The sequence below is a fragment of the Colobus angolensis genome, unplaced genomic scaffold (assembly GCF_000951035.1).
Source record: "Colobus angolensis palliatus isolate OR3802 unplaced genomic scaffold, Cang.pa_1.0 Scaffold36, whole genome shotgun sequence".
Classification (NCBI taxonomy): Eukaryota; Metazoa; Chordata; class Mammalia; order Primates; family Cercopithecidae; genus Colobus; species Colobus angolensis.
The window spans coordinates 5,526,233-5,551,229 of NW_012116932.1; the positions used below are offsets into that span (position 1 = coordinate 5,526,233).

Sequence of the window (24,997 nt, forward strand, 5' to 3'; positions counted from 1 at the left end):
TCATCAATTGTATCAAATGTACCACTCTAGTGGGGGATGTAGTGGAGGCTGTTTGCGGGTGGAGTCAGGAGGTGTGTGGGAACTCTTTGTATCTTCTACTCAATTTTATTGTGAAACTAAAACTGCTCTAAAAATTAAAGTCCATTAAAGAAAAAAACAAAATAAAACAAAACAAAACAAAACGAAAAACCTTGGGGTAGATGACCTGACTCAAAGGAGGAATCCCTGAATGGATGCACTGAGTATTGCTGCCGAACAAATAAAGCTAAGGAACCAAGCCTAGTGATATGACCTAGCTTGTCAGAAATGGGCAAGTGAAGGCTCAATTTGCCCTTGACCCTTTCCCTTCCCTCCAGATATACCATGGTCACTTACGAGTAACCAGTACCTCCTTCCTATCCCCATGATAGTTTGATTCCACTTTTATAACTTGCTTATCTTGAAAGCAAACTCAACTAGCTGCAGGCCAAACAGTACTGTCAACTCCAAGGCTCCACAGCCCTGAGCTCTGAAATACCAGGACCCACAAGCAGTGTTATCATGGATGAAAAGCCACTGCCGTCGGGAAGGATGGATGATGAGGGAAGATTCCTCCTGCAGTTGGGAGGACAACAGGAATACAAAGGAGCCTAGAATCTTATATGTAACTTCACCATTGCAATATCAAAGCCAAGAAGAGTTAAGTTCAGCCCTGTTCTGAACTTTCAAAACAGACTCCCAAGGGCTTGAATCTGGCATCCTTCCTTGCCCAACAGCACAAGCAAAATCAAAGATTTAAAAAAGATCAAAAGATAAGAAAAGGAGTTCCATATCCCACCCTAATTCCTTGGGCTGACCTCATCCCTCCCTTTTAGGGTTGCAGTTTCCCCAACTATATAATGGCTTTAACGGTTCTAGGTAATTTGTAGATCAACAGACACACTTTATAGTTTATATGTACTTTGGCTTCTATTCACATGAAAAATTAAAGTTGATGGTGATTCCCTGACCCACAACCCACAGCTCTCTGCCAACAGCCACTAAAATAAAGCATCCATACACCACTACAGACAATTTACTCTTTATTGATTAAAAATGAAGAAAACATGCAGTAAAATACAAAGTCCAAAAAAAGGAGGAAAAAGTTGAATATTTTACATCTTCCATAACCTAGCATACATCATAAGGAGGAATCTCCACTTATTGGTACATTATTATTCTATCCTCCAGATTATTAAATATTATCAGCTGGCTCTAGGGTTTGGTTCAAAACTTAAGCAAAAACCCAAACAAATCCATTAGTCATTTAGAAAGACCAAACATTTCACAAATAGCATTGGCACATATTACTTTGTGCTATAGTTAGTCCCTACTCCAGGGATAAGGGGATCCTGGGACCTAGTGACAGAGGTGCACTCTGAACCAGCATTCCTAGAAAGGAGTACAGTCACTCACTAGGTTACATGCTGTTCCACCTGGGCAGTTTCTGTTCATGTATTTTCTCAGTATCACTGCACAAGCCAGCAAAGGGAGTCTACCACACATCATGCAGAAGAAATAACACTGTCCTGGGACATGGTGTCTGTCTTCTAATTCCTAGCAAGGCAAACAATGAACTGAAAAGAAGGAGAAACCCCAGCCCAATTCTATTTGCCATGACTGCCCCACTGCAGTTCACAGGTAATGATGGGCTAGAGAAAGTGAACAGGGGATGGGCTGCTGCTCACTCCCAGCTGGGCACCAGACCATCTCCACACAGAATGCTAGAACAGAGTGATACTACCACCCCTTGGATTCATAAATAAGTAGATTATGATGGGTTTGTTTGAAACAAACAAACAGAAAGACTCTAAGGTAAGCCACTAGTCTTGTGCCAAAGAGGATGCTATCTCTTTTCTATACCTCATTCCCACCTCCCCGTCATTTTTCCTCTCCATCCCCCCACCGCAACAAAAAAAGAAAAAGAAAAGCTAAATATTTTTCTAGCAAGCTGGTCAATCTTCTTTTCTCCCTTCTGGCTCAGCAGGCTCCCTCCTTTTACCAAGACTGCTGGGACATTGAACTTTGGTGTCTGATTTTCTCACCTACTCTCCTCCCAACTCCCATCTGAAATTCATCCCCTCTTCCTCCCCAACATCCATCTCTTTCCCAACATCATGCCTTTGCACCTAGGGCAGGTGAAGAAAGCCCATGACTAAAACTAAAGGCTCAGAATGAAACAAAAGGTGTGACAAGTTATTTGTGGGGAAGGCTTTCAGGTATGTTCCAAGAGAAAATAAGGTAAAACAACCTTGTTCATCAGACCAACACTTCTGGAAAGGGCTCGAGTGATTCTGTAAAGGGCAACTCTCCCCCTTTCCAGGGACCCACAGCCCATCTTTGTGTATCTTTTTAAGGCCAGATTGAGTATCCCACTCATATATAAAACTCGACAGGGTTACTAGCAGTTAGACAAAGACTATGAAATGGTAGGAAAAAAGAAAAATCAACCTCACTGATTATTCACATATTGCATTATGAGTGCTCTTTTTAAACCTAAAGAATAATTTATATTATTTCTGTAGAAAATCAAATGAACACTGTCTACTCATAAAACCTAAAAGTCACGGCACATGTGGTTTCACTTTCCATCTTGAGTTAGCTTCAGCACACAGAGACCCCCTCCAAAGGGTCAGTGCAGGAGAGCAGGCAGAAGGCAGGCCTCTCCGGCCCAGTGTGTGTCTCCTTTATTGCTGTAGAAATCTCAGCCTTGCATACCCATTTCCTCATGACTTGGAGGCCAGGCGAACTGATTTTCATGGGAGGATTGAGTTTTTCTTCAATTTAATATTTGAAAATAAATACTTCTCCAATGATATGAATTATGATTTTCCTGTTCAAAAGCCACCTCTTGCAAAATTCACATTTACAAGCCATTACTCGATGTTGTCTGTAAAAACAATCCAAAGTTCCACTTTGAAGGATCCAATGGCTGAAGTTCGGCTACAGTCAGATGTTTTGCACCAGCTGAAGTTAAGGCTAGCAACCCTTTCTGGAGAGAGCAAGGAAGAAGGGGGTGCCTGAGGGCAGCTTCAGCAAAACGCTTAGAAACACCATGAACAAAACAAGAACACAGTTTAGGCTGCCTCCATCTGAGGCTGTGCTTTTTCCTAACGAAGGTTGCTAGAATTCACATCAGGTACAAAGAAAAAACACTAAATTAAATTCTCTGGGCTCCAGCTGAACAATCAATTCTACTTCAGTGGTAAAGAGATATCCCAAGATGTCCATATCCTGGCAGGTGTGGGGGAACAGGCGGGATGAGGAAGCCTGATACAGCTGCTACTTTTCCACCTGGGCCATCATTGGAGTAAGGCAAGAATGAGCTGACAGATCTCCCTCCTGGGCCTTGAAGCACATGGGCCACTTCTCAGATGGAGGAAGACAGGGGACATATGAAGTAAGTTTACTAACGGAACTCTGGGGATGCTGGCCACTAGTGATCCAACTTTTCTTTTCCTGTGGGAAAAGGAGGAATGATGGCAGGAAGAACATAAAGACTTCTAAAGCTCCTAGCCGGGAGGTTTGTTGCTGGGTTCTTTGGCAGTAGTGGGTTTAGGCCAATAGAAGCAACAGAGATACGCATGTGTGGAATCTCCTTAGGCCGCCTCTTCCAGGGTTGTGGTTTAGCTGATGCTGAGCTGGGCAAATCCTATCAGTTTACCATCATCCGGAATATCCGAGCCTTCGACACCAGATGCCTAAGAACCAAACAAAATGAGAAACTGTGATTATTTATAAACAAACTTGCAGGTAGCAAATAAAACTGACATGGGATAGTGGGAAGGTAGGCAGTGGGCAACAGGTCCCTAGGATACAAATAGGAGACTGACGAAGGTATTTATTCCAGAAAAGAAGGGGGCTGGGTAAACAGCTAGAGTCAGACTGGCTAATAGTTTCTCTTATGAATAGCCAAGGGGCTGGGGTCAGAGGTTTCCTGGCATGGACAGAGGAAGAGTGGCCACTCAAAGGGAAACATCAGCCCAGGGCACTGGGGAGGCTAAATGAACAGAATCCACTACATTTTAATATTCTCATCACTCAGGGCACATAGAAGCTGGTCTGGAGAAGCTGCCAGTGTGTAAAAGGCAAGATGTTTTCATAAGGAAGAAGGGATGAGTACCAGTTTGAAAGTGACAGATCGATTTGACTGAGGTTCTTCCACAATTTTCTGCAAATTAGCTGCCACTGTAATCATACAAACAGAGAAGGTAATGAATGAGAAGTTACATAAATCCACTTTCAACAGTATTTCAAAAGCTTAAATGGTAGTTAAGAATATGCTCTGTACAATCAAAATGGAAGCAGACAGATCAAATAATCACTCCCCAAATGAAAGTGTCTTTTAAACTGATTTCTAAGTAGTACACCTTGAGCCACTGTCAAATTCACTTTCTTTAAAATGTTGTATTAAGCTAGGAAAGACATGCAGGTAAAAGAGGTATGATTTCCTGATTTATGGATCAGAAACCCCAAGGCCAGAAGTCAACAAACCAGCCTGTGGTCTGTTTTTGTTCTCCGGCAAGCTACGAGTGGTTTAAAAGCGACACACACTGTACATGGCCCGCAAGGCCTAACCTATTTACTATCTGGTCTTTCATGGAAAACTGTGCCTAAGGACATGGTCTTTTCCTTCAGTAACAAGGCCCTGTGGCCTCATTGGGCCTTCTCTCTTCCTTCCTGCTTTTCTAGGACTAAATCTCTAATGACTTTTGTTCAACTTGGGCCACAAAAATTAGGTATCCAAAACAGATCAGATATGGCCAAGCTTACTTTAACTTGTTACTTTTGCCATAATTTCTATTAGTCTCCTAAAGACCTTGGGTGTGCTTTCACTTACTATCATTGGAGGTCACAAAGCAAACTCAGAGGTGAAATTTTGTGTGTGTATAAGGAACTATCCCATTATCTATAATTTCAGCAAAGTCAAGAACCATTTCAAGAACCATCAGACCTACTCAGTGAAATTAAAAACCTTCTTTTCTATGTACTAAGTATACAGAGACACAGGAGCACATGGGCAGAACGCAATGGAGTTACCTATTACTAAATCCCTTCCGTCGACCAGGCCAGCAGAAATGAGTTCCTGAGAGACACCCTCCGCTGTATCTGCAAGGACAAAGAAGACAGTGCTCTGTTTTTTGTGCATGCTTGACGCTGTTAACTCTCACAGCTAGTGTGGGTGTCAGTGTGCCATGCTAGGCCCAAGCTGGCTGCTAAATCCACAGAACCAAGAAGGCAGGCAGGGTCTTCCTCCCAAAGACTTCCTACCACTGGGATTATCTCAAGTGAGGAATTCTCACAGATCTAGCTAGAGGGCAGAATCTGTATAAACCAGGTGGCAAATATCTGGTTTATACAGCTCAATGTAAAGATAACTTTCTAAATGGTGTAATGTAGATGGGTTCCGGACCAGTCAGAAGAGCACCTGACACTGATGTTGCAGGGGAAATTTCTATTTTCAAGTACAATCCTGGACTGAGCTCTCAGAGCTCTGAGACATGATGTTGAATACTGAGCATCTCTAGGGCTAAAAAACCAGAATGATTTATTCTCAAAAACCGAGGCAACAATTTTTGTCTCAAAAAATTTTTGTCTCTTCTCTTTGGGAATCACACTCCAAGTTTTTTACTAAATTCATTTACTTTTTTATTCTGGTGGGCTTTTCTTCTTATCTAGTTATCCCAGGTGGTACAATCTGAGCAATGGGTATAACTAGAAAGTAAAAAGATGAGGACAGAATATCCCCAATTAACCTCATCTTCAACCGACTCAGTAGTACTGGTTCCCAAGGGCTTGAAAATGAGCACCTCAGAAGGAACAGGAGGACTGCTGCGGAGAGTGTCCACACATTTACACAGGCAACCAGCAATTTGAATTAATTACTGAAAATGTGATGTTGCCTGGTTTTTAAAAAGTAAAACTGGTAACACCTCTGTACACCTGCATCTTTTCTCTTTAGTGGTTAGTTGCTGATGATAGTGAGACAGCAAGAAGAATAAGCATGATACACAGAACAGATACTTGCTGGCTACTCCCCAAATTAGAATCCTGAGTAATAAAGGCAAGAAACAAAACATGCCTTGTTCAAGGTGAAGTTCGACAGCCAGAAACAGTACATGACAGGCCTCAGCTTCTGTCTGAGGAGAGAGGAGACTGCAGACCTTGTTTCTTTACCATCATGGAGGACAACCATGTATAAAGCAAGAACTCTGGATTCTGACAGATCTGGTTTGAATTCCAGCTCTACCTCTTTCCAGCTGTGTGACCTTGAACAAGTTACTTTGCCTCTCTCTAAGTCTTGATTTCATCATCGATAATAAGGGGATAATAATTTTTCCTTAGTAGGCTGCTGTGAGAATTTAATACGATAACGCTTAAGACAATGCCTGGCCTATACTAAGCTGTAAAGAGCTATTATATATTTATTACTGTTTGTGTTATTATATAAGGTTTTCTAAATGTGTTTAGTAGTCTACAAACTGCATTTTTATCTCACTTATATGCTCCCCAAAACCGGGAAAATTTTTATTATCCTTTAAAAGCAAAACTTCACAAAGGACAGAAACTTCACAACATATTTCATTGAATCACAAATTAGAAGCTATTTTGTTTTCAATCCGTTTGATGCCTCACCTCTCCCAGGAGTAAATTCAAATCGAATATCATTTAGTTCTTTTTTGGAATTCCTATGAAAGAAAGCAGAAGGCATAAAATAAGAATTTCTAAATTTATGCAAAGAGATTCTGCCAACATGTATTAAGAAAGCTGTGCCTCAAGAAAGACTGTTTTGTTCCCATAGATCATACGATATATTCAGATATGTTCATACTGCAGAGCTCAGAGCAAAACCAATTTAGAATGACCATCTAATTTTCCTACAACCCTTTGAATCTACATCCCTTACTAATTAATATAAAAATTTCATGCCTTTGAGTAGATTCTTATATGCCCATTGCCATCCTTATTCCCACTAAGAACATATAAAACTAAGAGGAAAATTGTATGAGCACAGGGAGGTGTGATTAAAATGATACAGGATGCCTTTTTCATCCCTGTCCCCATTCCTACATACCCACAATTCATTGCCTACCACTGGTGATCAGTCTTGGCAGACTCATAAAATGAAATACACGATACTCCCTCAAATTCCATAGGAATTCAAACAATATACGAGAGATGGGGATAATAAAGAAAAATTTTAGAAGTAGTTTTTATATAGGACTTAACAGATATGCAGGATTTGGGTAGGCAGAGAAGATAGGGAAAGGAATTGGGTCCATACTGACAGCAGAGTTAATACATGACTCCAGAAATTCAAACATGACTGGTGAGGTACAATTTCAGTGATGACCACACCACGTACTGAGATAAAGCAGGATCCCTGGAGGTTATAAGGTTTAAAGACAGAGAAATGAGAGCATTATATATCTAAGGGCAGATATGCCTGCTCACTTAGGACTCAAATCTATTTTATATAAATAATGGAGAGGGTTTACTTCTATTTGAAGAGTAATATACTTGAGGACGTTACTGAAATTGTGCTTAAAATAGAACTACCCATCTCAAATATAACCTGCCCCAAATGATTTTCCCTTGCATTGCGTTCTATCTACACAGATACATACAAACTTGTACTTCTGCTTGTATACACTACCTGAAATTTGCTTTTAGCTGTGTAAGTACATAGTTCAAATCAACTTCCAACCTAGACTTGATTATTAAGGGAGTCATTTAATTTTCTCTTTTCTCAGTATCCATCTTTCCACAGTACCAAAGAGTGCTATACATAATCTGTGCTTAATACATTTCACAATAATTTTCTTAAAGTGTTATTCTTTATGTAGAATTAAAACAGCATGAGGTTGTCAAGACATCCTAGTAATTCAGAATTTTTGAGATGAGACCAGGTATACTGAGTAGGCTTCTGTGAAGGAAAGGTAACCAAATCTGCTTTTCACATTTATGGCATAAATGCATTGCTCCTAGTAGCAGGGAGCAATAAGATTCTCCTTACCACATTCTCTTAAATAGCTCTTGCTGCCTCTATCTCCAATTATGATCTTACCGAAAGATGACTAGGAATTCATATGTGCAAGGGGAATGAGTTAATGGTAATTCAGTGGAACTCTTTTTTAAAAAATGTTAGTTTTAAAAGACCTGAGTTGCCTCAAGTGATACTTTAATACTAATTTTTTTTCAAAGGCATTTATGAGTAGAAAGAGACCTAACTAGAGCAATACAACAGCCATAGTTATTCTGACAAGAAAGCTCTGGAATTTGAATCCAGCCACTACTGCTGGTGGTAGCAGTGCAGGATGCAGGGGTGGGGGGCAGGGAGTTAAAATGAACAGATTGCTACCTATGGTACTTCCTGCTGAGCAATCTGTCAGGACCTCTCTATGTGTTCCCACCAAGAACCATCAATTTAGGGTACTGGCTGCAAAACAGAAACAGACTACAAAAACATTTAGAGGTTTCCTTTTAATCTTCTAAAAACAAGGCCTTTATTTGATCTATCACAATCAAAAAGTCCTCCCCTCTTGGGTTAGTTGATCTCAGAGTCCATGGTGCTTACCTGGTCACAATTATAAGACTGATCTTCAGATAAGCCAGTTAGTGCTGCTCCCCTAAAAACTGTTCCTCAATTACAGGCTACACTTCCTGACCCAAACTAGCTACACTGCAAATACACAAACTCATCACCAATTAGCATAGAAACAACTAAGAGAACATGTGCATCAGTTAGTCACAACACCCCGTTGACATCCAGGTCCTCACACTGTTGCTATTATTTCTGAGGAAAATAATATACCATGAAGCAAACAGAGCTTGATGCTGGAGAACATACAATCCTATCCAGTTACTCTCAGGCACAGACTATCACAGCACATGCAGAGTATTCAGAAAACAAAACAAAAAATGTCTACTTACCTTAATCTTAGTACTAGACTGATTGGGATCTTGGTTTCTTGTGAACATGATCCTGAAGACAAAGCCTAAAAAGCATTGAAAGGTATACAGTCATTGCCTGAAACATTAAGTGGGGAGGTGACTAATGGTCACTGGCAGAGGAATCATGTACTTGGCAGCAATTTTCTTCATCTCCAGCTGAGGTCGTACTAATCCCCAGGACATTCCCTGCTGGAGGAGGACATGCACTCCAAGGCAGCAACAAAAGCTGAATGTCAGTTTAAGTCCAACACAATGAGAAAGACAATTCTCAAGCCCAGATGAAATTTCACATATAGCCACATTTACATTTTATATTTCTGAGACCCCCGTTCCCCTCTACAAGACTGAAAAACACGAAGCTACGTTTCTCATTTTTTAAAAATCTGCCAGTGCACCCATAAGGCTATACAAAAGGTAGAGCCTGAACCAGCAGCCCTTCAGGAATCCATCCAACCCATACATAGGTTCCATCTTTTTACGGCTAAACTAATCCTCTCTGAAAATTGTACAGCTATCGCTTGCTTATGGGAGGACATGCATTCAATTTAAGTTGTTTATAAAATGAATCTAATTTTTCCATCAGTTTTCCTAAGACAATTGCATCTTTTCCCATATGCAGGACAGAGATGGAAAGCTTGAGGGATGAAAAAGTTAAATGAAGTAAGTGCCATGACTAATTGGAAATGCTCAAAGCAGTGATCTCCAAAGGCAGAACACAAGATGATCTACTGGGGTGCAAAAGAAAAAAAAAAAAAATCAGCCCGTTAATTTCTATTTCTTTTCATCTAAAACTTTAGACAAGAAAATGGAACTTCTAATATTTAATAAATGAATGGATGCTGAAAGTCTTACTTTAACCATGTACCATAGGGGCCACATGTTGTATGCAGTGTCTGAGGTTCATTGAAGGGAGAGTAGGAGTTACACAGCATGTAGTAGCCCACTGCAGGGCCTTCATTCACTTGGCTGCTCTTAATGAAGTATGATTTGATAAAGTTTGTGTGCACCTGGATAAATGAGGTTACAGATTATAATACCCAGACGTAACAAACCAACCCTCACAAAATTGACAAATAACTTAAAAAGAGTAATAGAGAAAAACCATAGATAACAGAGTATTAATAAAACGTATAAGCCTGAGTGAACAACAAAAATAGTACAGCCATCGATTCTCCTAGTCTCTGTTGAACTTCATGAACTGCATTCTGAAGTTAAATGTAATAATTATCTAATACAAAGCTGACAAGAAATTAGCCCAAAATTTTTGATGTTTGAAATATTTCCATCATTAACTTATTCTGTTGCGTAAAAACCTGCATGTGATCCTTGTAAAATTCTCTTACCTGTACATGCTTAAAAATGTGAAGACAGAATTTCTAACTTGTTTCAAAATCTAACAAGACATTAACCTGATTACATTACGTTGTGTTCCATATTAATATCTGCTCTTTTCATCTACCCAAAGGAATGACCATGAAAGCATATCCCCGGCTTCACCTGTGCTGTTTTTGCTGGCTCTGCGGTGGGTGGGAGAGAGACTTGAGTTGGCTGTGTAGGCATCTGCCCAGCTGGCTGAGGTAGATGAGCAGAGATCTGTTCTGGAACTTGGAGCAAAGTACCCACAGGATCAGTTGTTGGAAAAAGCTACAACAAAAACACACATACAGTGCTTCTTAAGTTGTGTGGAAAGGGAGGCAGGTCTGCTGACAGCAAGCGCAGCCTTTCAGGGTGATATTTTCAAAGTAGTTTCTGGGTAGTGTACAGGTTTTGTGTCTACTCCGAATACATCTATTCCAAATGGAAGTCAAATATTTTTAGGCTTTTAAACTTTTAACAACTCTGTGAGGTATAATTTATATTCCTCTACATTTATCCACTGTAACTATACAATTTAGCAATTTTTGTACAATATATAGAATTGTGCAACCATCACCACAATCATTTTAGGACACTTCCATCACCCCCAAAAAGTCCTCTCGTGTCTATAGTTAGTTCCTGCTTCCACACCCAGCCGCTATAGGCAACAACTGATCTAATTTCTATAAATTTGCTCTTCTGGGTACTTCACATAAATGGAATCAGATAATACATAGTCTTTTGTGTCTGTCTTCTTTCACTTTGCATTATATTTATTTTTAACAAAATCTATTCCATTCCTTTGCCCAGCAAAACAGCACCTCCAAAATACAGATTTAAGTATGTAATACAAAATTACAGAAGCTATATTTTTCCATGCATGGGGACTTTGTATTTCTTACAAAGACAATCAACTGATAATTCCTTAACATACCTGAAATGCATTTTAAAAGTGAATGTGATGCTTTAAAACTAAAAAAATACATTTTATATATGTTATTCTATATGTCTGAAATAGTTCATAAATTTTAATTATGTAGTTTGGGGGGAAATGACTGACTGTGATTATAAACACAAGTTAAACATATTCAAAATTATGCAGTTAGTTGGGGGAAAAATGATGCAACAGCCAAAATGTAAAGTTGAAAGAGAAAAACATTCCAACAGTAGTAATAGAGGCCAAATAGGTGATATTATATAAGCAAAATCAAGGAGACAAGGAATAAAATTTTGTGTTCATTTAACTTCATACATAAGAAGTCATAAGTTACTCATTGGTTCTAGATTTTTATAGAAAAGTAGGCCTTTAAGAGTAGTTTTGAAAATGTTAATTATTAATACTATTTCAAAAGACTATTTAGCTTCCAAACTGTATGTATTTACATTTATCTATAGTAAAGACGGAAAGGATATATTTTTAAAAGTAATGAGAGAATGCACAGGAATTGGAACCCCTGTTGATGAGCACATAAAATGGTGCAGCCTCTATGGAAAACAGTATGATGGTCCTTCAAAAAATTACAAATAGAAGTACCATAAACCCAGCAATTCCACTTGTAGGTATACACCCCAAAGAATTGAAAGCAGGGTCTCAAAGAGATACCTGTACACCTATGTTGACAATGGCATAATGGGACCACAGCTAAAAGGCAGAAGCAAACCAAGTGTCCACTAACAGATGAATAAAATGTGGTACGTGTACACACACACACACACACACACACACACACACACACACACACAGTGGAATATTATTGACCCTTAAAAAGTAAGGACATTCTGACATATGCTACAACACTGATGAACCTCAAAACATTATGCTAAGTGAAATAGACTGGTCACAAAATGACAAATACTGTATAATTCCACTTATATGAGGTACCTAGAGCAGGCGAATTCATAGACAGAAAATAGAATGGTGGTTGCCAGCGACTGGGGTGAATGCAGTTACTGTTTAACAGCCACAGAGTTTTAGTTTGGGAAGATAAAATAGTTCTGAAGATGGATGGTGGTGATGGTTGTACTACAGTGTGAATATACTTAATACCACTGGACTATATACTTGAAAATGATTAGGATGGTAAATTTTACGTCATGTGAATTTTATCACAAATGTAAAAACAAAGTTATGAGCATGAGAATATGAGTATGCAAGAGTTCACGTAGAGATACTTAGGCAAAGGAACAAGGAGAAGACTAAAAATAAAAACTAGATAATCTGTAAAATAGCCTCTCATTCAATTTCTGAGAAATCAAGTATTAGTCAACATAGGTTAAATTAGAAGTAACAAATAATCCTGAAGTGTCAGTAGATTAAAACAACAAAAGTTGTTTCTTGGACACACTTCAAGTCTATCTCTCGCCAGCAGGGGCTAACAAACTCGGTATCATCCTCACTCAGGAATGCAGGTCATAGTAGCAGGAGTAAGGAGACAAAGGGAATCATGAGTGGTTCTCACTTCTGCTAACATGTCACTGGCCAGAGTAACTGACATGGCCATATGTAATTTCAAGGGACAGGAAAACGCAATTCCCTTACCAAGAAGAGGAGCCATACATATAGGTGAACAACAGTTCTAATATAAGTTGACAGATATTGGCCTGTTAATATGTGAAAGAAGTAATTTGGTTTTACTCTTAACACAGTTCTATGTAAACAAATGTACATAATCACATACAGAAATGTACTTTATATACAAAATAAATGAAAAAAAGGTTACTTTTTAGCAAAGAGGCAAAAATAGAATTGGTTTAAGAGCAAGAGATGTGTTTAAACCAAATAGCTCAGAATTAAGATGCTGCCAAAAGTAAGAGTGTATGACAGAATAGACCATAGAAATGATTGTTTTCTCCGGTAATGAGAACAGGGAAACCAGCCCAATAAGAATCTGCTTAACAGGATTTCCTATCATACTGACACAGTAACCACAGAAAATAGAATTTATTTCACAAGAGAAGCGGCTGAAAGAAAAAAATTCAAAAAGGACAGGTGGCATATGACAAATTCGCAAACAAATTAATGCAAAAACACTACTTTTTAGCAGGGCACAGTGGCACATGCCTGTAATTCCAGCACTTTGGGAGGCCAAGGCAGGGAGATTGCCTGAGCCCAGGAGCTTGAGACCAGCCTGGGCAACATGGTGAGAGCCCATCTCTACAAAAAACAGGCATGGTGGTGTGTGCCTGTGGTTCCAGCTATCCAGGAGGCTGAGGTGGGAGGATCACTTGAGCCCCAGGAGGTCAAGGCTGAAAGTGAGCCATAATTGCGCCACTGCACTCCAGCATGGGTGACAGAGTGAGATCCTATCTCAAAAAAATAAATAAATAACTTTTCATTTCAAGTAGCCCAAGCCAAAAATAAAAATAAAAAATTCACAAAATCAAGAAAGCAAGGAAGAACATTCTGAGCCCTTAGCCCAACTTTTAAAATTTGATTGGTATAAAGTTGCATTCCCATTTAAGCACACATATGCACAAAAAAAAGTGCTTAAAATTGAAACCAAAACAAAAGCACATGTACTTTAACAAGGATTCAATAATCACAATTACTTACCTCAGAATTTGATATTGATTCTTTCACTCGGGGAGACTAAAAGAAATACAGAAAGGATGGTTGTTAAGTCACAACTCAGGTTACTTGTAGTCAGTTCCAAACTGCAAGTGATGTTAAAAGCAAGTCAACTCCATTTAATTCTGATCCATATATTAACTCACCAGCAAGTCTACTGAAAGTTTTCTGGAAAAAATAACTGTCATGATAGTATTGTATTTTTTGCCCAGGTAGCCTGTAACAAATACATCAATGTACTTATCAATTTTAAAATTCTGTATTTTAAAATTGTAAGCTTTATAAGCATACATAATGGGACTGTCACATTCTCCAAAGTAAAATCTTTCTACCAATGGTGAACATATTATGTAAGATCCCAGACCAAACCTAAACTTTTAAGCTAATTATCCAGTACATTCTCAAAGCAGAGTAATTCTGTTTACAGGCTTTAATGGAGAAAACTTGAGCCAAAATTGATCTGAAAGCTGCATGTCAAGAGTCTACTACCCTTACTCTTGGTGTTGGATATTCAGGAATCTGGTATGTAAAGAAACATGGGTGGTCCAAAAATAAAGCATGAACCACTAGCAAAAATAAAGGCAGTGGAAATAAAATGATATTTGAGGTGAGGTCTCAAATATCTGGTGTAAACCACATTTATTAGGAAATGACCAATTATAATCTGCCATATGAAAATTTAAGCTGTTTATTTGGTAAAATAAAATAGTAAAAGTTAGCAGTAATTCTGGATACAGGCACTGTAGTTTACCAAAAAACTTACCTCTAAACAAATAACAATTTATGGTAAATTCTGCCAAGGATGGACTTAGTCAGAATACGTCAAAGATCAACTGATGGTTTTTTTTACACTTTTATCACCATTTCATTAAGGAGTAATCAAAGTTCAGGTAATAGCTAATGTAGCATACCAAGTAAGTGGCCAACCCAAAAGGTTTTTAAAAAAAAAAAAAAAAAAACAACAACTTTGTAAATACTGCATTCATCCAGAGTACAAGAAAAAAAACTTGTGTAAATAATTTCAAACTTACAAAAAAGGTGCTAGAATAACAATACAAGAACGTAAGTATACCCTTTACCCCAATTCATTTATTATTAACCTTTTTTCTCCTTATCTGCTTTATAATTTGAGTGCTCACTTTGTCTTTCTTTCTAAATATATTTTTCCTATACCATTTGAGAATAAGTTGCACATATCATGGCTGTTTACCACTTAATACAGAGTGTACATTTCCTAAGAATGAGATGTTTTCTTATATAACTTCACACTATAGTTCTCATTAAATTTAACATGATATAATACTTTTATCTAATTTATAGTGTAAATGTCAGCTGACAGTAATGTCCTTTGTAGCCTTTTGTTTTTCCTCCAGTATAGGATACAGTCTAGGATCATGTATTGCAGGTAGTTTTCACGTTTCTTAAGATTTTTAAAATCTGGAACATCAACATTTTTGGAAAATACAGTCCCTCCACTCCCACCACATACTTTATTTTAATATACATCCCTCACTTGGGGTTTATCTGATGTTTCCTTATTATTATATTTACACAAATTCCCACTTGGAATTCTACATACTGATGTGTCCTTCTTACATGTTCATCTGCCCCTCGTTGGTGATGTTAATTTTAATCACCTGGTCAAGGAATTTTCCTACTTCTCCAGTATAAAAAAACCCTATTTTTTCCCCTTGTGGTGAATAGGTAATATGTGGGGACACACTTTAAGACCTTGAAAATATCCTGCTTATCAAAACTTCCCCCTATATTTAGCTTCATTGATGATTCCTGCCTAGTCCTATCCTTACAACAATGACTGTAAAATGATGATTTTCCATCTCCAACACTCGTCCATATTTACTGGTCAGCACTTGGTAGTCTACTGTAATGAAGAACCATTCCTTTTCCGCCATTTGTTTATCTATTTGCTATTGGTATAGACTCAAAGATACCTATTTTCTAAATTATTTATAATTAATTATTGCACTTTATTTTGGTGGTTAAATTGTCCCAGATTTTGCCAGTAGGAGTAACTTCAAGCTGGTGATTGTGTCCTTATGTTTTTTTTTTTTCTGAGTATCTTTTCCTTCTGGCAAAAGAAGATAATATTCAAGATTCCTCTTACATTTTCCCTGCCCAAGCCCTGGAATCAACCATTCTCAAAGGAGCCCTGGTTCCCTTTAGTGGGGAATGGTATTAGAGACCATTATCTGGATACAAGGCATGTCATTATTGGGGTTTCTTTGCTTCCGGGTCATTCAGTAGACAAAGCTGAGAAATATATGCAAGTATAGACATACGTATATACATACACGTGCACACATACATTCACACACACACATACTTTACAAAGCTTGAATTCACACCAATGTCTCCAATTCAAACCCATTCCCACCGGATTCTTTCTTACCTTGCCCTGCTCTGTACCTGCGTATATCTTCTTCTATAGTGAGAATTCTGGTTCCCAAGAACATTGAGACATTTACTTATTTCCTAAATCCTACATCTACAAGAGTTTCTGAACTGCTCTGCATATGCAACTATGAAAAATAATCCTAATAAAAGGAGATCAAGGTCTATCTTAAGTTTTCTCTTTCCCCCATCAACTCCACCTGAGAACATATGGTCAAATACTATATTCATAGGTTACTTGGATTCTTTCTTTTTATATTCCCCTTCAGTACAGTTATATATTCACTTAAAATATAACTATAGACTTCCACTTCAGGCCATGATGAATAAACAGGGACCAGATTTATCTTTCTGCCTGAAACAACCCCACCTCTGCAAAAAAGACAAAATATATGGAACAAAAATTTTCAAGACATTGGGCACTTGTCAAAGAAAAACAGTGATCCCTGAAAGACAGGGGAAAAAAGTGGTGGGCCTTGTCCCTATATACTGCCTTGAAAGCTTCCAAGCTGTGGCACAGGGAGATGGAACCTAGATGAAATCCAAGGAACTGCCTGACTTGAGGAAACAGAGCTAACAGTCTGGGAGACCAAGGCAGGTTAAGTTGATAAAACAGTACAAGGAAGGAGAAAGCTAGAAAGAGACTGAACCCTAGAAAGTTGCAAAGAGTCACTTTCGAATGTTTGACAGAATACTTATCAACGAATGCATGTGAGCAAATGCCTGAGAATAGGGGGAAAGCATCAAAAATGACGAGAGGGAAGAGTGTACGGCACTCACACAGAGCCAGGAACAGTGCCTATTTCCACCAGTCCAACTGGAAAAACTAATAACTCACAGGGGATTGGGTAGTGTTCTCAAAAAGGTCTTATCTCAGTAGTGGGGAATAAATGGCTGTAGGCTGAACACTACTCCAGACCCAACTAACAAATCATAAAAGCAAGATCTAAAAGCATTAAACTATTTCCAAATAACTTTAATGTATCCCAGAACAAAGCTCAAGAAGACTTACAGAAATACAAAATTGTCAGCAAGCAATAAGGTGAAAATTACAATGTTTGGCATCTAATCAGATTACTAGATACGAAGAGGCAGGAAAACACTCCTCAAGCCATAATGAAGAGAATAATTAACCAAACAAAACCAATTCAGAATTGACATGGATATTAGAATTAGAAGAGAAGGATGTTAAAATAGTTATCACAGCTGTATTACATATCTCCAAAAAGTTAAGTAGAGACACAGAAGATGGGAAAAAAATTAAACTTCTAGACTACTACAATGCCTGAGATGAAACAGGAACTGGATGGGATTAGCAGAAGATTAGATATTGCAGAAGATGAATAAATTTGAAAGCTAGCATAAAAACTACACAAAATAGACAGAAAAAAAGAATTAAAAAAAATTAAGAGAAACAGTGGCCTGTGAGACAACTTTGAGCTGCCTAATATATATGTTACTGGGGGACAGAAAAAAAAGTTTGAAAATATAATGGCTGAAAAATTTCCAAACTTGATAAAAACCTATAAACCCAAAGATCCAAGCTCAACAAAACCCAAGCACAAGAAACATGAAGAAAAATATACCTAGGCATATCACAATCAAATTTTCCAAAACCATTTGTAAAGACGAAATCTTAAAAGCAGCCAGGGAAAAAAGACATGTTACTTATAAAGGAACAAGAATAAGAATGTTACAAAATTTCTCAGTGGAAAGATGCAAGCAAGATGATGGTGAAGAAATATCTTTAAAATGCTGAAAGAAAAAAACCTGTCAACCTGGAATTCTATACCCTGAAAACATACCTTCTCAAAACAAAGACATTTTCAGACATAAAACCTTAAAGAAATCACCACCAAAAGACTTACAACACAAAAAATATTAAGGAAAGTTTTTCAGGCATAAGGAAAATAATATAAATATGGAAATCTAGATCTACATAAAAGCATTATGAATATTGGAAGAATTTTGTCAAAGCCTTTTTCAGAATCTATGAAAATAAAAATAAGATTTTTCTCCTTAGATCTATCAATATTATGAGATTTCCTAATACTGAACCATCATTGCACCCTACCCCATTTGGTCATGGTATATTCTTTTCTTAACATAGTTTAATTTAGTTTTAAAAGATTCATGTTCTTAAAAAGAATTCATGGTCTCAAAAATGCTATAAAGATAACATGAAAAATACTGGACAGAAAACTACTTATTCTGTGGCCAAAGTATGTAAGTTTCTGTGTTGTTTAGATACCAATGTATTAGGGTTATAAGAAAGCTACTATAACTATTTCAGAACTACCAAATTTATCTATAGATAGCTAGAGAGTAATAATTAGATACTGAAAAGCTATAATGTGTATCTCCAAATATTTGTTAGTCAGAAGAAAAATAGCACCATCATCCCTTTCACAGGAAGCTAGAGAACTACAAAATTCATGCAGCTTTAGCTTCCTCTGGTAGCTTTAATATAACAATACATGACAGTATCAATTCAGAGAGGAGTCATATGAAAAAGGAAGGATGCCATAGTCTCACATTTATAAAGAAACATTAAACTCACAATTGTATGTAAACAACATTTGCATTTATCTTCTAAACAGTGTTTCCAAGCTTAGAGCTTAACAGATTTGTGCCAACTTCCATTGGCAAGGCCTTTACAAACTTAGCTCTGCAAAAGGACTAGACTCAAAGACCTCATTAGATAAACAAGGTCAACAAATATTCAATGTTGATCAACAGAGAGTCGTAAGTGCTTTCACCAAAGCAGATCCTAAAAGCAGGAAGCGATATACCAGTATACTCACTATTCATCCCACAAAAACAGTCCTAAGCAGTCAAAGGTATAATACCCTCAAACATTTATATTTCCTTATAAGCACTTCCAGTCTTAGGAATGAGTCCTGACAACCTGAGGCAGTGCTTTCAGGCAAGAGTGATGAAATGAACCAAAAGGAAGACTCTTGTCTTCACTGTTTTTAGGAAACACACATACGTGTGCACAACAGATATCTAGGATGCACCAACTGAGTAAGAGATACACCATTCCTCCTTAGAAGGATAACAGACTTCAGGGGAAAAGCTTCCATTACTGCGCCTTCAAGTTCACTAACCTTTTCTTCTGCAATGTCTAATTGGCCATTAATCCTATCCAGTGTATTTTGCATCTCAGACATTTGCAGCTTTCATCTCTAGATTTATACTCTAAATATTATCATATTCAAACAGATGTCTAAGTCCAACTTTTCATGCAGAATTAACTGGGCTCCTATTATTAATAAGCTGTTCAAGGAAATTCTGTCACAATTGTATTCTTTACATTTTAGCTGGTTAAGCTGAACAAGAACCACACAAAGTTCTAGTTAAAGTACACAGTTTAATAAAATTTACCCTGAGTTGTGAAATTGCTGCTTTCCCTTCCTCACTTTCTTCATCAAATTCATCATCACTCCACTCCCAGCCTCCATCCTCTGTCTTATGGAGGCGGCCACTGGAACCTGGTACTCTCCGAACCTGCTCATTAGAAAAAGAAGTGGGTTATGGTGGTGTTTCATGCTTACTAAGTATGAAACTCCGTATTTCTCTCTTCTTCTATCACTTCAATCCATTAAGTAGATAATCATTTTCCCCATAAATGTTTCCATACAAATTCATATCCTCCAACTATCACCTGCTCTACTACCTGTCTTTAGTAACAACCACTGTACTTCTATACTCTTGAGCCCAAACATCAAAATCCTTCCTATGTAAAATCAGAGGTAAAATCCGATTTTAAATGTCCTGAGACATTTAAGGAAAAAAAAAAAAAAGGTTTTGGGTGCTCAAAATGAATAAACCCAAGATTTAAAATCTGTTATTTTTTCTTTTTAATTTGTTAAGTCAAAACTACACTTACCTATGATTTCAAGAGTACTAGAGCTGTGCATGTTGTATTAAGAAAAACAGCAACCTCCTAACCTTCAGCTTCATCTCCACTGGCAACCCTTTCAACTCATTTTAGCTTATCCTTTTGGACATTCATCTCTCCAATACATGTTCCTATCATTACTTACTGATTTTTTGGTTTTAGGAGTTAACTGTGGGACTTCCCACAATAGAAGATGAAAATTTAACTCTGTTATGAACTCTCTATTCTTTTCTCAAGATATACTATAATTTTGGTTAGGTCAATATTTAGTGTTTACATAACATGATTATATGTATCATATTCAGACCTGAGCCTTATTGTGTATTACCACTTCTATTTCCCCTGTAGTTAGTATTTATTCTCTCAGCTGTTTATATCTCCTTTTACCATATTCAAATAGGTATTCTGTCGGTATCATCTTCTTGAAGAAGACTCTCACCGGAACCTCCTGATCTGTTCCATCCTAGACTGGTTTCACAGCATGTCTCCTATTTCAGATCAAATTCTACCATCAGCCAGAGGATTGTGCGTCCTGGATCACATGACTTCTGTTTTTAGTTTAAACACCATCTCCACTATTAGCATGTATATCAAAGCCATGCATTTCTGAACTTATCTTGATTCCATCTTCACAGTTCATTCATTGTTTGATTAAAAAGAAAAGGCTGCATCAGTAATTATTTTCTTTCATACCTTTGAAGAAAACTGCCTCATTGTATTTGGCTTCCAGAAGTGCTACTGAGGTCATCATGACTCCTGATCCTGTCTGTGACATTTCCCCCTCCCTGGAAGACCACAGATTCTTCTTTTTGCCTTCAGTATTCTGACTTATCATGGTAATGTGTGTTAGCATTAGTCTATTTTTATTAATTGTGTTGAGTACTTAAGACTCTTTCAATCTGGAAATTCATGACCATCCAGTTTTGGATATTTTTCTTGTATTATTTTGTCAATGATTGACTTTCTTCTGTTTTTCTCAGTTCTCCTTTTCTGGAATTCTCTTTACTCAAATGCTGAACCTTCTCAAATGGTCCTCTAATATTCTCAGCTTTTTTGTTTTCTGTATCTGGGCCTTTTGAACTCTTTTCTGGGAAATTTCCTCAACCTTTGTATTGAATTTTTCATTTCTTCTACGTTTTCAATTTTCAAAAGCTTTTTGTTGGTACTGGTCCTGGTTCTCTGAAAGCTCCCTTATAATTCATACACCATACAACTGAACCATTCAACGTATACAGTTCAATGATTTTTAGTATATTCAAAGTTGTGCAACCATCACTACCATCAAATTTAGAACATTTTTATCACTCCCCATAAGACATGCCATACTCTTTAGCAGTAACTGCCCATTTCTCTCCAAAACCCCCAGTCCTAAGTTACCACTAATCTACTTTCTGTTTCTTTACATTTGCCTGTTTTCAACATTTCACATAAACTGAATCATACAACATGCGGTCTTTTGCGATGGGCTTTTTAAACTAGCATAATGTTTGAAAGGGTCATCCACGCTGTAGCATGTATCAGTACTTCATTCCTTTTTATTGTCAAATAATATTCTACTGTATGAATATACCACATTTTATAAATCTAATCATCAGCTGATGAACATGTGGGTTGTTTACACTTTTTGGTTTTTATGAATAATGCTGCTATGAGCAGTGTACACATTTTTGTGTGGACTTACGTTTTCAATTCTCTGGCGTGTGCCTAGGAGTAGAATTGCTGGGTCACATGGTGACTCTGTTTAGGCTTCTGAGGAACTGCCAGACTGCTTTCCAAAGTGGCTGCACCATTTCACATTCCCATCACCAGTGCAGAAGTGTTTCAATCTCTCCACATCTTTACCAACAGTTGTTACTGTCTTTTTGATTATAGCCATCCTAGTGGGTGTGAAGTGGTATCTCTTTGTTATTTTGATTTGCATTTCTCTGATGGCTAATAACACTGAGTATCTTTTCATGTGTTTATTGGCCATTTATATATCTTCAAGAGGTTTCTATTCAGATCCTTTGCTCATTTTTAAAAATGTGTTGTCTTTTTATTATTGAGTTGCAAAAGTTCTTTATATATTCTAGATACAAGTCCCTTATCACATATATGATTTGTAAATATTTATTTCCACTTTGTAGGTTGTCTTTTCACTTTCTTGCCAGTGTCTATTAAAGCACAAAAGTCTTAACTTTTAATAAAACCAATTTACCTACTTTTTCCTTTTATTGCTTGTATTTTTGGTGTCATATCTAAGGAAGCTTTGCCTAGCTCAAATTCCCAAAGATTTATAGCTATATTTTCTTGCAACAGTATTATAACTTTAGCTCTTATATTTAGGTCGACAATCCATTTTGAGTTAATTTTTTGTAGGATGAGAGTAAAAGACCCAACTTCATTCTTCTGCATGTGAATATTCAGTTGTACCAAGGCCATTTGAAGATGATTCTTTGGTCTTCACTGAATTGTCATGACACAAATGCTTCTTTAATAGTATCATGTTCACTTTTTGTGCATGTAAACTATTTTTTTTCTTTTTGAGACAGGGTCTTGCTCTGTCACCCAGGCTGAAGTGCAGTGGCGCGAACATGGCTCCCTGCAGCCTCTACCTTCTGGGTTCAAGTGATCCTCCTGCCTCAGCCTCCTGAGCAGCTGGAACCACAGGCACATGCCACCATGCCCAGCTATTTTTTCCCCTCTCCAACCTTCACATTTTTCCCCCATGCCACTGATTTGTTTTTTTGTTTTTTTTTTTTTTTTTGGTAGAGTCTGGTCTTGCCTTGTTACCCAGGATGGTCTAGAACTCCTGAGCTCAAGTGATCCTCCTGACTTGTCCTCCTAATGTGTTGGGATTTACAGGCATGGACTACCACTCCTGGCAAATATAAACTCTTATCTCTAAAGACAGTTATGATTTTATTTAAATTATCTTCCTATATAGTCTATTTCTGTAAGTTTCTTTTTTTCCTTCTGTTTATTTTGTCCTCTATTTTTCTCATTAAGAGGTTTTCCTCAGGTATCCTGTGATCCTAGATCTATGCTCATATTTAAGAACAAAGAACTAAAACACTGGGAAGCACGGAGCTTTTAAGTGGGTGGAGTTTGCTTCACTGCAGAGTGATGTGGGTGAGCATTTCCCACCTCCAATTTCCTCTTAGGCTAGTCAGATTTTCCTCTTAGGCTAGTCAGATTGATCAAATAAGGATTTTTCAATGTCTTGCCTAGGGGGTAATAAGCCTTAATGTTTATGTGCCGGGAGTTGAATGAAGTGATATAAATAGATTCTTACTATTCAGTGTGTAAACAATTACTTAAATGCCCTTTTCAGTAAGTTATTTCCGTCTTTAACTGTGCCTGGTGTCTTTCAGTTCAAAGACCATTTCTTCTACCCTTCTGCAGAATAAACCTCCAGACATCTATCTCCTGGAGTGCTGCATGGAGTAGGGGAGGGAAACCAGAGTCTAACTCTATCTTAAGACTTTCAACCAATCTTCCTGTTTTTAGCCCTACTTTCACTCTCATTTCTGGAGGTACCTGGCACTGTTAATTCCCTTACCTTTTGGGGTTCTGTCGTATATGGTAGCTTCCAAGCTTTTCTTGATACTGGCTTAGCAATTATAGTCCTCTGATTTGCCAAGTCTCTTACCACTAATTTATGGGCATCACAGTTTTGAAAATTTGGTTGCAGCTTTCACTTCTCCCATTTTTTGTCCGCTAGAGGTTTATGCCTTTTCTTTTTATTCTCTTTTTTCTTTTCTTTTTGAGACAGAGTCTCACTCTGTCACCCAGGCTGGAATGCAGTGGCATGATCTTGGTTCACTACAACCTCTTCCCTGCAGGCTCAAACAATCCTCCCACCTCAGCCTCCTGAGTAGCTGGGACCACAGGCATGTACCACCATGCCTGGCTAATTTTAATTGTATTTTTAGTAGAGATAGGGTCTGCCATGTTGCCCAGGCTGGTCTTGAAATCCTGAGCTCAAGCAATCCATCCGCCTCAGCCTCCCAAAGTGCTGGGATTACAGGCATGAGCCACTGTGCCTGATCTTTTTATTCTCTTAACAGTTCTTTTAGTAAATACTTTTTTGGCAGGAGGTATTCACCTAGGCTGGAGTGCAGTGGTATGATCACAGTTCACTACAGCTTCAACCTCCCAGGCTCAAGTGATCCTCCCACCTCAACATCCTGAATAGCCGGGACCAGAGGTCTATGCCACCACACCTCATTAATTTTTTAATTATTTTTGTAGATATGGGGTCTCACTATGTTGCTCAGGCTGGCCTTCAACTCCTGGGTTCAAGCTATCCTCCCACCTCAGCCTCCCAGAGGTGCTGGGATTACAAGCATGAGTCATCATATCCCTGGTATGAGGCTCACTCTTCTTATTTTTTTTTTTTTTTTTTTGAGACAGAGTCTTGCTCTATCGCCCAGGCTGGAGTACAGTGGCACAATCTCAGCTCACTGTAACCTCCCTCTTCTGCGTTCAAATGATTCTTATGCCTCAGCCTCCCGAGTAACTGGAATTACAGACATGTACTACCATGCCCAGCTAAGTTTTGTATTTTTAGTAGAGACGAGGTTTCACCATGTTGGCCAGGCTGGTCGCGAACTCCTGGCCTCAAGTGATCCACCTGGCTTGGCGTCCCAAAGTGCTGGGATTACAGGCGTGAGCCACTGTACCCAACCTACTCTTCTTAAATTAATCAGATTTCAGAACTAAATCAACATGTATCTCAGATGGGATTTATTATAAACAATAAGCATAGAAATTTTATACATATTATTAATAAGTATAGAAAT

General features: G+C 37.9%; 1 protein-coding gene across 2 annotated transcripts in view; it reads right to left on the reverse strand.

The window, feature by feature from the left end:
- Positions 1-1,048: 1,048 nt before the first annotated feature.
- The window catches only part of OXSR1 (oxidative stress responsive 1), a 93,493-nt gene continuing 69,544 nt past the window's right edge, over positions 1,049-24,997 (reverse strand). For both annotated transcript variants that reach the window (XM_011953317.1, XM_011953318.1), the window contains exons 11-18: positions 19,697-19,819; positions 13,883-13,918; positions 10,471-10,617; positions 8,953-9,017; positions 6,655-6,707; positions 5,059-5,127; positions 4,142-4,206; positions 1,049-3,719 (exon numbers count right to left, since the gene is read on the reverse strand). In XM_011953317.1, coding sequence (XP_011808707.1) covers positions 3,645-3,719; positions 4,142-4,206; positions 5,059-5,127; positions 6,655-6,707; positions 8,953-9,017; positions 10,471-10,617; positions 13,883-13,918; positions 19,697-19,819 — 633 coding nt within the window. In that variant the 3' untranslated portion in view covers positions 1,049-3,644. The remainder of the gene's footprint in view (positions 3,720-4,141; positions 4,207-5,058; positions 5,128-6,654; positions 6,708-8,952; positions 9,018-10,470; positions 10,618-13,882; positions 13,919-19,696; positions 19,820-24,997) is intronic.